Source organism: Watersipora subatra, chromosome 1 (assembly GCF_963576615.1).
Source record: "Watersipora subatra chromosome 1, tzWatSuba1.1, whole genome shotgun sequence".
Classification (NCBI taxonomy): Eukaryota; Metazoa; Bryozoa; class Gymnolaemata; order Cheilostomatida; family Watersiporidae; genus Watersipora; species Watersipora subatra.
In genome coordinates this window covers 58,172,549-58,187,482 of record NC_088708.1, presented here as the reverse complement: position 1 = coordinate 58,187,482, position 14,934 = coordinate 58,172,549, and the positions used below count along the sequence as shown (strand labels likewise).

Genomic DNA, 14,934 nt, shown 5'->3' with positions numbered 1-14,934 from the left:
TTTATCATCTATTGAATAGGTCTTACTTTTTAATGTAATGTGTAATGAAACCGATAGCCATAGCTCTACAAAGAAATACCGCAACTAAAATAACACACGATAACACTTTCATTCTTATCGTTTCATTAATGTTAAATTTTGTTTGTGTATTAACTGCAGTATGTGAATTATATTTAAATTGTACTCGTGAAATTATATTAATTAGGTATACTGTATATATGCACATGTATATTCTTATATTGAGCGAACAAAACGTCATTGTTAAGCGAACACGGACTATGGTCGACACGGCCTTTCGTTCGTTTCTCCGTGTCCGGGCAATTTTTACCCGCGATTGGTAGTATATACGTAGAGAGGCCCGAATTTTATGAAGGGCAGTTGGTGTTTAGACACGATACGATAAAATACAGACATTTTACCCCAAGTCTTATTTATTAAATTGGATTATCCGAAGAGTAATTAGATACGACCCGGTATCAGTTTTAAGGACACAGAACCGAACTACAATATATTAACAGGGCCGTTGTCCGGACTACATGATTAGACTCAAGGCCAACATAATCAATAGCAACAGGTAGTAACGGACCGGGTAAAACTTTAAAGGCAGTTGCCCGCAATCCATTACAATATATGGAGTTGTTGCTACCGCAAGAAGCCATGTTTTAACAACCGTGCGCAGGCGCTTTAGTTCTATTTCCTGTCTCGAGTTTGGCAATAGTTAAGTAGAGACGAGACCGATACGAGACAGGTCGATACTCGAGACGTCTCGTGTCTCGTTCCACCTCTAGCTGAGGACATCTAAAGGTGAGATCGGAAATGTTCTTTTAAAAAGAACTTCTATTTACAATAAAAATGGAGTCACTCTAAACTAAAATAATAAAATGCAGTTCATAATAAAAATAATACCAAGTGAAAAATTAATAATTATCGCTAAAACATAAAACCTGTATTAAATGTGTCCTAATATAAAATATTGATATTTATAAATGTCATGGATAAAGCATTTCGCTTGCATTTTTGTAGACAAGGTTTTACGGGTCTCGCTAAATCAAAAATTACCCCGCAACTAAAAAATAGCGTATTTCTAGATTGACAACTGATGAATCGTATGCATTAGAGCAATTTAACTAACAAGTATCACTTACTGAATATTCACACTAAACTTTCTTTATTCTTTACTAGATGATTGAAAATACAGAACCGTAGCTGGGTGGCACATTATTTCTATATGGCACAATTTACTTCAAAAACGTTAGTTGGCTGACTGACCAACATTTACTGTAATCTCTGTTAATAGTGTAGCGACTACACAGTCTATCAGAAGTGTAAAAGCTTTTTCCACCATGCTTCATTATACACTTGATTTTTTACTAACACCTGCGCTGACTTTGTATCAGTCAATAATGTCACACTTGTCAATAATATTAACAACGGTACATAATGTTAATAAGGATATTTTAAATAATGCTTTTTTATTTTTAATAGTTGCAAGAAACGGTCATAATAATAAGCTATTTGCTAACAATAATTTTTAAAGTAAACACGCAAAAACCATGCACCACACCAATGTAGTCAGCCAATGAGACACAAACAAATCGAAAGTGCTCCGAACAAACACCATCAAGCTAGACTGAGTGCCAATCCACACACTACAAAAAGCAATTTATTCAACACGAAACTGGCAAGAGTGAAAACCGTTGTAATGCTTACTTCTTGGAATTGATGGATGTGTCTTGAAAGAAGCATAATAGCGACAAACTATGAATTTTACAAAAAGGTCTTACAGGGTAGAAACTTCACCTTAATAACAAGGATCTTAAAATTGTGAAACTATTTGTAACCATTCCATGCAGCTGTGCAAGAGTGACAAGGCACGAGGAGTAAAGCAGGTCAATCACAAATGTGCCTGTCATACATGTAGTTAAGAAGATGACTATCTACTCTACTAAATATAAATATACAAATTGAGGAAATTATATCTAGTGCAGTTAGAATATTTCCGTTGCCCACTTTACCACTAAGCCTATGCATTGCTGAGTCTATGCATTGCTGAGTCTATGCATTACTGAGTCTATACATTACTGAATCTATGCATTGCTGAGTCTATGCATTGCTGAGTCAATGCATTGCTGAGTCTATACATTACTGAATCTATGCATTGCTGAGTCTATGTATTACTGAGCCTGTGCATTGCTGAGTCTGTGCATTGCTGAGCCTACGCATTGCTGAGCCTGTGCATTGCTGAGTCTATGCATTGCTGAGTCTATGTATTACTGAGCCTATGCATTGCTGAGTCTGTGCATTGCCGAGTCTATGCATTGCTGAGCCTGTGCATCGCTGAGCCTATGCATTGCTGAGCCTATGCATCGCTGAGTCTATGCATTGCTGAGCCTATGTATTGCTGAGCCTATGCATTGCTGAGCCTATGCATTGCTGAGCCTGTGCATTGCTGAGCCTATGCATTGCTGAGTCTATGCATTACTGAGTCTATGCATTGCTGAGTCTGTGCATTGCCGAGTCTACGCATTGCTGAGCCTAGGCATTGCTGAGCCTACGCATTGCTGAGCCTATGCATTGCTGAGTCTATGCATTGCTGAGCCTATGCATTGCTGAGCCTATGCATTGCTGAGTCTGTGCATTGCCGAGTCTATGCATTGCTGAGCCTGTGCATCGCTGAGCCTATGCATTGCTGAGCCTGTGCATCGCTGAGTCTATGCATTGCTGAGCCTATGTATTGCTGAGCCTATGCATTGCTGAGCCTATGCATTGCTGAGTCTATGCATTGCTGAGTCTATGCATTACTGAGTCTATGCATTGCTGAGTCTATGCATTGCTGAGACTATGCATTGCTGAGCCTATGCATTGCTGAGCCTGTGCATTGCTGAGTCTATGCATTGCCAAGACTATGCATTACTGAGCCTATGCATTGCTGAGCCTATGCATTGCTGAGTCTATGCATTGCTGAGCCTGTGCATTGCTGAGTCTAAACATTACTGAGCCTATGCATTACTGAGCCTATGCATTGCTGAGTCTGTGCATTGCTGAGCCTATGCATTGCTGAGCCTGTGCATTGCTGAGCCTATGCATTGCTGAGCCTGTGCATTACTGAGCCTATGTCTATGCATTGCTGAGTCTATGCATTGCTGAGTCTGTGCATTGCTGAGTCTATGTATTGCTGAGTCTATGCATTGCTGAGCCTATGCACTGCTGAGTCTATGCATTGCTGAGCCTGTGCATTGCTGAGTCTAAACATTACCGAGCCTACGCATTGCTGAGCCTGTGCATTGCTGAGACTGCATTGCTGAGTCTGTGCATTGCTGAGCCTATGCATTGCTGAGCCTGTGCATTGCTGAGCCTATGCATTGCTGAGCCTATGCATTGCTGAGCCTATGCATTGCTGAGCCTGTGCATTGCTGAGTTTATGTCTATGCATTGCTAAGACTATGCATTGCTAAGACTATGCATTGCTGAGCCTGTGCATTGCTGAGTCTATACATTACTGAGTCTATGCATTGCTGAGTCTATGCATTGCTGAGTCTATGCATTGCTGAGCCTATGTATTGCTGAGCCTATGCATTGCTGAACCTGTGCATTGCTGAACCTGTGCATTGCTGAGCCTATGCATTGCTGAGCCTATGCATTGCTGAGCCTATGCATTGATGAGCCTATGCATTGCTGAGCCTATGCATTGCTGAGCCTATGCATTGCTGAGCCTATGCATTGCTGAGCCTATGCATTGCTGAGCCTATGCATTGCTGAGCCTATGCATTGCTGAGCCTGTGCATTGCCGAGTCTATGCATTACTGAGTTTATACATTACTGAGTTTATACATTACTGAGTCTATGCATTGCTGAGCCTGTGCATTGCTGAGCCTGTGCATTGCTGAGACTGCATTGCTGAGTCTGTGCATTGCTGAGCCTATGCATTGCTGAGCTTGTGCATTGCTGAGCCTATGCATTGCTGAGTCTATGCATTACTGAGTCTATGCATTGCTGAGTCTATACATTACTGAGTCTAGGCATTACCGAGTCTATGCATTGCTGAGTCTATGCATTGCTGAGTCTATGCATTGCTGAGCCTATGTATTGCTGAGCCTATGCATTGCTGAGCCTATGCACTGCTGAGCCTATGCACTGCTGAGCCTGTGCATTGCTGAGTCTATGCATTGCTGAGTCTATGCATTCTTGAGTCTATGCATTCTTGAGTCTATGCATTGCTGAGTCTATGCATTGCATAGACTTCTACACTTCACTTCACTACACTTCACTTCTACACTTCTGTCTCGAAGAGGAACTAGAAAAATCTTTTTTACTGAATACTAATTTACAATTTTAATTAATTTTTAATTTCCATTCTAATTTATCTTTATATAACGCAGTTGTTTTAACACCGCATCAATCCCTTTTACGTTTATTTTTTGTTAGCTCTGAAATGAAGTAAATAACGTACAATTCATATTATTTGAATATTTGCTCCGACATTCAGCAGTCAGAGCAACGCTAATATCGGAATGGCTCAACTTCACTTCTCCAGGTTTGACTGTATAAAAAGACACGGACTGTACTATCACATGTAGTTTCATCTTTACTAGTACCCTGTTAGTATAGTGTGCAGTGAGAAATCATCAGGTGTGTTGATGAGGCACAGAGAATAAGGATACACACAATTACTTAGAAATGCCGCAAAGCAATCGGAGACGGGTTCCTAAGCTGAATGTCACGAGTTTGAACCCCGTACGATCGTTCCAACCTCTAATCCTGACATTGGACAGATGGACACCGCTCTTATTATGGCGAAGAAGAGATGAATGCCCGGCGTTACCAAGCAACATATACGTCTTTGCACAGAAAACCTATTTTTATTTAACATTACAACATTTACCATTTCAACTTTTAAACTTCCTATCAACTTCCTACTTTCTTTGTCTAATATTTTGTCTGGTTGAATAGAGAGATTATGTAGAGGCAATTCCTACTCCAGATAATACAATTGTTCCCGTGAAAAGCATATATAGCTTTCACAGATTTACCGAAACCGACAATATGGGTGCAATGAAACATTTGAAATTGAACCGGCACATTGAAAAGTACAAATTAAAAAATAGGTAATGGTAAAATGTTTAGCTTTCAAAAAAATAAAAAAACACGAAAGGTAATATTAATTAATAATAGAAAGTTCACATTTGGCATGTGCGGTCGTGAAAAAATATACAGTATATGGTGAGAGCGATGGGAATGATAAGAACGGCTTGGCCTTGTAATTACGTGCCCTTATTAACAGACGCACGGTTTGAATGTCGCGAGATCAAATCCAGTACGCAAGTGATTTTTCAATGCTAAGACTTTATGGCTATAACTGGACACAGGAGCAACAGACAAACATTGGGATTTATATAGATTATTATTTATTATGGTAGAATAAGACTGACTTATGTCCTATCACCAGTCTTTATCTACTCCTCTCCTAAAAGGTTTAAGAAGTTTATGAAGTGGTACCTCGCACCTTGAGCTCAAATCGCTAAAGAATAAGTGTGTTGCGAATTATGTCCTCTATACCCATATGAAAACATTTTGTTGTAAGACAATAAACTGGGGCATGACGAAGGGCACCCGTAACAAGAACTAACTGCATTCTTCGTAATAACTAACTGGTATCACAAAAGACTTAGTGACACTTCATCAAGCATGAGTAGGCATATAAAACTTAGCGTGGCTTTGACACAAGCCAGAGCAATCAAGGGTGTGATACTCTAGCACCACAAATACTACACATGGAATACTCAGTGACCTAATGCAAGGAAACAACCTAATACCTTAGTAACAACTAGCAATAAGCGGAATTCGAATACAGTGTTTGTGGTTTAGAAAGCCATGTCATAACATAACTTGCTTTGATGCCATGACTCAATGCTCGCATATTTTCAATTTTAAGAACCCTTAAGCCGAGATGTGAAAAGGAAATGTTACAATAAACCATTGCTGAATAGTTTTTGAAATTTGTTTCTATTGATCGCTATTTGAAGGTGTTTACTTTTGCACAATCGAGGTGAAGAGATTTTTGTTATGATTGAATCATGGAGGGCAAGGGCAATGATAGCTGTAAGTATGACACCGCCTTCCACAGTTGGCTAGTGAGCTTTAATACAATTATCTCTACTATCTCTATTTGCCGCTAAGAAGGTGGATGATGCTGACACATCAGCGAAACTCTTCCAGCTGTTTTTTGTATCCTGCTGATGCGAGTTACACGTTTCCAAGCTTTTAGTAATAGTGTGCATTAGACAGAATACCTTGATAATGTACAAAAAATTTAACCCCGTTTCCTTGACAAAAAATGCTGGTCGGCTGAATCTACCTTGATTTTTCAAATAGGACTTTTTATGGACGGGCATAACTCAAAACCCTCCCGAAGTGATAGCTTGCATTCCAATGCCTGCTATGGATCTTGGACTGGTCATAATCACTTTAAAAACTCATATTACAAGAGCTTATAGATCACATAATAACCATTTGTTATGTCTAGAAAGTGCCTCCAGTAGCATTCTATTATTATTCATAGAACCACATGTGCGGCTGAAGAAAGTTTTGATGGTGAATATTGAAGAAAGGTTTTTAACTAGCTGATAGATGTTCCCACTGCAATGGCTTCTTCCGAAACCTTCAAAGGATCAGCAGCTTTCAGCAAACAAAGAAGGATTACAAACTTCAGGAAACCAAGTGTCATTAGCTATTTAATGAGCTTGCCCCTCATGTATTTTTAGAGACACGTTCATCAGAGCCACAGCAGCGCAGATGCCATGAAAACATTTTTGGATTTACTTTGAATTTATATATAGTGATGGAATGAGCTATCCAACACCTTGTTACAATATTGGCATGCAAGACAATTAGGCTCTTATAAATCTCACCTGCAATATCACAGATGACTGACTCGTATCCTGGTTCATACGGTGGGGCGGAGAAGTGAGCGAGAGTCATAACAAAGGAGCCGAGAGCGATGGAGGCCACACCTGAGCCAAGGTATCTTGGCTGATGTCCAATGCCGCCAAAGTAGCCCACAAAAAGTACCTACAGTGCATAATGCTTAGGTGAAAAAACCAACATGATTGGTAGGTAGGTTTGCCAAGGCAGGTTAGCACTGTTCATAACCATCATCAAATAGTATGGTCACCAAAATACAGATGCAAGCGTATAATATACACAGTAGCAGTACAGTTGTACACATTTATGTTTATAACAAATGTATTAAAAGATGCCAGTATGCTTTGTGTTCAGTAACTTTTTTATCACCACAAAATCCCGAACTTTATTTTAATAATAGGTATTTACCAACTTGCAGTCTATACTCCTTTTTTGATTACATGGCAACACCTGACCTGCCACATGCCCTCATTCTCTATACAACAGTACAGAAACCAAAGGCTTTGTCTAAGCGGTGTTTCCAAATAAAACGAACATGTCAGAAAGGTTGAGCCTACCGTAAGTCCTGCAGACACATCATAACAACTGGCTACAAATCCGGCGCTCTTGCTAGAGAGCAGGTATCTCCTCTCATATGATGAAATGTTCACATTGTTGATGCCATTCACCACAAAGCCTACAAAGGAGAAATTGAGTATTGCAAATGGCAATATAGCCTAATTTAGATTTGTGAAACTGTTGCTCTACAGAGGTCAGGACTGCAGAAAATTTTACGTACATCACAATAATTGTTAGTTTCATTCTTTAAAAGAATACTTTAAGAAATAAGAGTGGCCACACCATTACTAATGTCATAACATCCTTCCACTCCTGATGTCATTAATCGATGTGGAAGGAGCTGGCATAAGCCTCATTCAATGTAAATACTTGAGTGACAAGAACAAGGAACAAAAGACTATCAGCATCAGCATGAACTTTCATCAATAAAGAAAAGCCAAAAACTAGATCAGTCTAAAATTTAGAGCATAAACAACAAAACAGAGTTGGCATAACACTGCATCTCTACAAAAGTGTGTCAACTGCTGATAATGATGCAATTTAACTCAAATTTTACAAAACTAAATTAATCTCTTCTTCTTCAATTTACAGATCAACAATAAAACAAGCATTATCTTTTCGTCATAAATTCTGATAAAAGGTTAGAATTACTAAGTACTACGATTAGAGCATGCGGGATGACTTCACTGCTCATGCAACAAGTTAACACAGTAAAAAAATTTACTTATATCATTAAAAAAACTTTAAATGTATACAAACACTGAGTGATGATAGCGTATAAATAGAAAATGGCCTCATTACATTGCTCTTTAAAACAGGAAGAGCTGTTATTAGCTAATTTCAAAGCAATGCAGTATCCAGTTATTCTACCTTGCATGATACTGCAGAGAGATACAATAACAAGGTAAGACTTGACGTTGGCAAACTTTTGGAGAAATGCAGGCTTGCAGTTGGCGGTGTAGCCACACCGCGTGTCCACAACATCCATTTGAACATCTTCTGGCTGCAGCGGGACTGAGTGCCCAACTTGTGTCACCATCTCAAAAACTACAAGATCGATTTGATTGACTTGAGTACATGTACTAGCAGATGTTAACTCACAAGACAAAGATGACAGTCAAATAAATACAATAGACGAAAACAGTTGGAAAGTTGATAACTGTGTCAGTAGCTCTGCAGGTGTGGGTGGCTAACTTAGAAATACTGCTAGTGTTAAGTACAACATTGCAATTTGACGTCAGCTATATTTGCAAAATAAGCAAAATTTTGTCAAATACTTAGTTTGGCATTCACCTTACTGTTACATTGAGCATCAACCGTATTTTGTATAAATAGGTCACTGCTTACTTTTGCCAATAAAACAGGCTCGAAAAGCAAAAAATACGACACATGTTTGTTTTAGGCATTAGTTGCTTTAACAGAGGAGTCATTGAATACAAATGTGTCGACGTCAAATGCGCATGACAAGTTATTGGTTAACTAAGTACTTAGACATGGAATACCTTACAAGACATAAGGCAGTATTTAATGTGAAAGGTTTGTTACGCCACCCATAGCGGTATGACATAGCAAATTTTCTAATGACAAACTTGTCATTTTATTAACTTACTCAGTAAACTGACAGGCTAGTAGCTTTGAATCCCCTCTTCAGGCCAACTTGGGCTGTTATCACTTATGTTACAGACTGATGCCAACAGCGATAAAATCTCTAAGAACGGATGCAGCCATGCATAACACAGCTTGTTTTCAACTCCTTTTAAAGCAACTAACCATCTTCTCAAATTTATCACCTTGTTCATCGATGTGCTGAGACTTGATGCTATGTAAAAAAAACTAGAATCTTCCGATTCAAAACAGCTTAAACCAAATTGCAGATTGTTTTTTAAAGAATCAAATAATTACCGTTTAAGATTTTGCAGCCAAATATAACAATAGGTAGCATTAATATAACAGAAAAAAAATTGTAGGCAAAGTCAAAAAGACATTACATTGAAAATTTAATTGCAGATGCCAAGAATGTAACTGTACCAGAGACATGGTAATGAACGTAAGAATAACAAAAGCATAAATAATATTGTATATCACTATATATCACTTAGCTTACATTTTGCATTGCATTTATAAGATGGCATAAGATCGATGTCAGGTTTTAATGCAAAAGAACCATGAGTTGATGTAGGATACATCAAAAAAGGTAACAGTTTCCGATGAAGAAAATACCACAGAACAAAGAACATGAACAATGATTTCGTATCTAAATCTCAAATGAGCAGGTGCCACTTGTACGGGACTGTTGTTTACATAAGCCTTAGCATTTTATTGCAGGCCTGCAACTCACCTGAATCCTAATTACAACGAAGTGTGTCACAGGATCTTTCAAACAATGTGTCGATACACAAAGCAAGGAACCAAAGCTAAAGGTTGACTTGCACCAAAATTCACATTACAGTTATTTGGTATCAAAAGATTCACCATGTCTTACTGTGCAGTGTTGTAGGTGCAAAATATGTGGAAATGTTATTACAAGCTCTTAAAAGCTAAAAAACGAACAATTAATCGGCTCCAAATGGGACGCCGTTGAACACGATGGTTTCTGTTTACACTTTCATGCAACCTCTATCGTCGAAATATTTTCAGAAATATAATTCACACATTCAATAAAACCATGTATATCGTCCTTACGCGCCTATTTCATCATCATTGTAATGCTGTCACTTTGAGCACTGATATCTCAACACCTACCATAAAAAGTCATTAAATTTTTTAACCTTAGCCCGAAGGAGTGCATATCATCCTCTGATAAACATGATGAACCTGTTGGTCACCTGTGATAGTCGACAAATGCTGCAGAAATTTTTCGCACTATTTGGCAGGAATTAGGGGTCACATGATCAGATTACGACGAGATGATTAGGCCAAGCTGAAACAAAACTGTAAACTAGCGAGCATTTATATTTGATACGGGCTTTCCTGTAGAACCCGAAGTGTTTGTCATAAACTAGTGCTACAAAACGTTTTATAGTGAACCTTTTATTGGCCTTTCAATTCACGTGATAACATAACGTTTTCAAAAAATAACCACATTGAGTTGAGTACGTCGTCGAAATAAATCGATTCCAAACTATGGCGTTTTCGTGATGACTGCGATTAACAGTTTTTTTTAGCTTTTAAGAGCTTGTAATCACATTTCCACATATTTTGCACCTACAACACAACAGAGTAAGACATGGTGAATCTTTTGATACCAAATAACTGTAATGTGAATTTTGTTGCAAGTCAATCTTTAAGGCAACAAGGAGCCACTCTGTTGCATGCTAAGCTGTCTTTGGCAAACTATACAATTTCATCTTTTGCTAGAATTTCAACATGATACACATACGTGGTTACTGTGTATACGAAATCAAGAATCAGAACTTATGCCCCGCTTTACTGCATAGTGACTAAGTTTATGAAAAGCATATTTTCATTCAACTAAATTACCAAAACGCTTGGCAGCTGTGAGCTCTATAGTCGTTCATTCACCAACATTTTTATAACCATGCTCACTTGCAGTCGCCAACAATTCAGCATAGATCCTCCCATGCAAAGCAACAGGTTACAATTAATTTCAACTAAAAAGATAAAAAAGTCTAAATCTTAATCTAAATGTATGTTTACTATTTACAGTATTTACTATTTTTTGATGACTGGGTTAGTCATTTCAAAGACTGAAAAGAATTTGAGAACACAACATGATCAGAAGGTAAAATATAGCAGCCTGGGAGGCACCTTTGAAATATGACAATAGTATCAGATAAGAGACTAGAAGGGATAGATGGGAACTAGCATATATGACATTGCATGCCAGAATGTAGGTAAAACAAATATCTATCTGCAGATACAGCAAATATTAAATTTTGCCTATGTACTCAAAGATGATAGTAATAAGCCATCACAGAACTCAGGGTAGGTTTAGTAGGTAGTACATGAATTGACCTGAACCTGGAAATCAGTTTCACAGATATTTCAAAAGAGATATGAACACATGAGATATCGTATTTTGATATGGTAAATATGTCTCAATGTTTTTACTCATTTAATCATTTTTGCTTGAATGATACTACTTTATATTATTTTATTTGTCATACACTACTTTAACAGCATGTTCTGCATTAGAGATTCCTTTCTGTTCGTTACAATTTTTTGTAAAATTAATTATTTAAGTTTAAGCAATACCTATCAAGATGCTGTGAGTAGAGTAGCCGGTGGTGGAGTGCCAGTGCGGTATGCTTATTTATATTTAAGTAGTGCTCATTTACATGGGCGTTAACCGCTATACTAGCTTGTGTTTTCGTAAAATACAAATGCTCTGGCGGATATGTATAAATACATAAAAAGCAGATATGCACATGTATCTTCTTGATACCATGCACAAAGCATATTTAAAGAATTTCATACTATGAAACATTGTGCAATAGTTTTGCGATGCGAGTGGGTTTGCAGACCAGTTTAATTTCTTTTGTCAGTTTAAATATACTAATGAGGTGTCTTTGTTCTTGCTTCATAGCACAAAATGCTGGCTTAAAATATAATGCTTAAAACTGAGTTTGCCAACAAAATCACTGATTATATTGCAAAATACTATGATGTTAAAAACACAAAGGTAATATTGTAGCTCAAAAATTCCTCTTTTGATAATACATGTAGGCCTATATGGATTTAATTACTGTGATGTTCCACTTTCTAGCGCCTCAAAATCAAACAAGAAAACATAGCCAATGTGACAAAGAGATGATGACTGCTGAATTGGTCCTTGGCATGCATTTATGAAGTATACACTGTGGGTTCTTTTATTTAACCTCAAAAGGCTTTAGGCCGATTTTTGTTTTATACTATTCGCAGAAAAAACAGAATAACATATATTAAAATATAACTAGGCTACCTATTACAAAAAAAACTGCTTCACTGCTAATATTCTCATATGAAGCGTTTTAGCAAATGTTTCCATTCAATTCAAATAAATATAGTTACCACTGCATAAGGAAATATGTATGAAAAAAGTGCAATTGAAAGAAAATAAACCGTATAATGTGCTGTTATATTCTCGACATTTAATATAGGCTATTATTAGTAATAAGATCATTGACCGGATATTAAGTTAAGTTAGAATCAAATACCCGATTATATATAATGAAATATATACATATTCATCTCACTAATATGTTAAGACATAACTATTAAAAAATAACAGCTCATACCATAATTAAAACAGTCATACCTATAACATCAGACTATTACACCTACATACATACAATCACAAGAGTAACTGTAGCTGATAGCGCTGTTACCTATTAGCAAACACATGTAATTAATTTTCATTATAATACATAATAAGTATTGGCACTGCATAACTTGATGGCATGAAAAGCCATTCAAAATAATTGTTGCAGCAGCAACCAGTTCCTTTCTTTTTATTATTTATTGTGCATTCTTCATGTTTTTTTGGAGATGACCATTTTGCAATGCAAACATCCACCACTTTGTCCTATATATTCACGACTCGGTAGTTCCAATGCATTTGACAAGAGAGCCTTCTCTGCATATCAGCTTATAAGTTTTCGAATAAATTTTCACACATCACAGTTTCATCTTACTACAGTTAGTTGAATGATCAACCTTATAAATGCTCATCCACGCCCACTACCTCTGAGATTATGGCGAAGAGTTGTAAAATGTACACATCATATACATGTGGTGAACACTGCAAGATTTGAAAACCTGATTTTGTTGAATTGTGTCAATCTTGAGTTAACATTTGAGTACTTCTATGAACATTTTTTTATAAAATAATACGATTAAAATATTACAAAAGTTGTTTTTGTTCACTTATTATATTTTAATCGAAACCAACGATGTTCTCATCAAGATACTTGGCCAGTAGCCTACTACATCAATTTAACGCAGCATAGTGTAGAATGCATAGTTCCAACAAATACAACGTGGCTATAGATATTTGAAGAATATTAACAAAATATCCTACCTTACAAAAATGAGTGGGTGCAGGTTTGAGGTGATGGAATGTTCTTTCATTTAATCTTTGTAATTGATGCTTTTACTTCGAACGATATCATGACCGCACTCGCATTCTGCCCAAGCGAATTAAGCTATCCCGCGAGTAAACGTTACTACGCACGCATGTCAAGCGACCAGCGAAGCGACAAGTTTAAGCAGCCGATAAGGCGCGTGTAGGTTTCGTGTTTGTTAACTAAGCCAGTAATTCGCTTGAGATTTCGCCCTACAGAAAATAGTATGATTCAAAACAAGAGAAAACAACCCTCGCTAAAATATATTTGTATGTCTGCTCAGCCTTTCCAGCCCCCTTCCAGCCGCTGTAAGTTTTGATGGCTGAACAGCATCAAATGTAGGTACAACATTCAATGTGGCCATATATAAACTAAATACAAATTGTAAACTTTTAGCTAGAAGAACTATATGCATCCTTAGTAAAATTATGAAGTAAAAGCTGTCTGTATTCGTATTATAATATAATACATCAAAAATTCATCCTCAAGGATACGCAAGGGCAATGAAATAGTTCAGATGTTTGTGCTCACATGCTTTTTTATAAGAAAACAATTCCTAGCTTGATGGTCAAGCATCAGAATGACTTGAGCAAGGAGACCTAGAAAATAATGTTTGCAATTGCTGCCATCATTTGAGGAGAGCCTTACCACAGCTTGGATAAACACTTGCAGCTTTGTAGCAGATGTATTGAGTAACAATGTCAAATGCTTGTCAATTATTTTACCACTAACATACATGCATGTTGACTGTGCCTCCCTTGTGTTTGATCTAAAAACTGGATGCACAAGCTAAAATGTGTGCAACTTTCAGAATGAAATAAACTTTTCGATTTTCGATTACACTGAGACCTAAACATAGAGGTCAGGTCACACTCCTTTAGTTACACTTTCTTTTTAGCTTTTACGACATCTGAACTTTTTAAAATTGCAAGTTTGAAAGTAGAATTACTAGCTATAATTAATAACCACGGTGGATTTCCTCATGCCATTTCAGAATCCCTAACCTAAATCATTCACATATGTTAACTTAGTGTCTATCTTTCTAGAAGGTTGATGAGCAAAAGCTGACCATCATAGTTTCCTGACGACTCTAAACTGTGCTTCCTTAAAGCCCTAAAACCCCTTTCTCTGTAGCTTACATTTATCAAGCTTGGATATCAAAGAAATTCATATTTAAATATTATATATATATTTAAATTTCTAAATTTTTAATACACAAGATTTGATATGATTACTTTAAATTCTGCAAACCAGAAAATATTTTAATATTTAATATATTTAAAGTATAAAATATTTAATTTTAAGCATTTCATTTTTTCTACACTTACAGTAATTATTAGAATCCAATCAACAAGTTATATACTATGTGAGTCAACCTACTGTAATGTTAGCC

The 14,934-nt window shown here is 36.9% G+C and overlaps 1 protein-coding gene across 2 annotated transcripts in view; it reads right to left on the bottom strand.

Moving 5' to 3' along the window:
* Window positions 1-13,622, bottom strand: part of LOC137398201 (solute carrier organic anion transporter family member 4C1-like) — a 34,467-nt gene extending 20,845 nt beyond the window's left edge. Inside the window, exons 1-4 of one of the 2 annotated variants that reach the window (XM_068084310.1) lie at window positions 13,499-13,622; window positions 8,350-8,526; window positions 7,479-7,597; window positions 6,909-7,068 (exon numbers count right to left, since the gene is read on the bottom strand). In XM_068084310.1, coding sequence (XP_067940411.1) covers window positions 6,909-7,068; window positions 7,479-7,597; window positions 8,350-8,518 — 448 coding nt within the window. In that variant the 5' untranslated portion in view covers window positions 8,519-8,526; window positions 13,499-13,622. Of the gene's footprint in view, window positions 1-6,908; window positions 7,069-7,478; window positions 7,598-8,349; window positions 8,527-9,088; window positions 9,185-13,498 lie in introns of those variants that run through there. The other variant, XM_068084315.1, reaches the window with a different exon arrangement.
* Window positions 13,623-14,934: the final 1,312 nt, after the last annotated feature.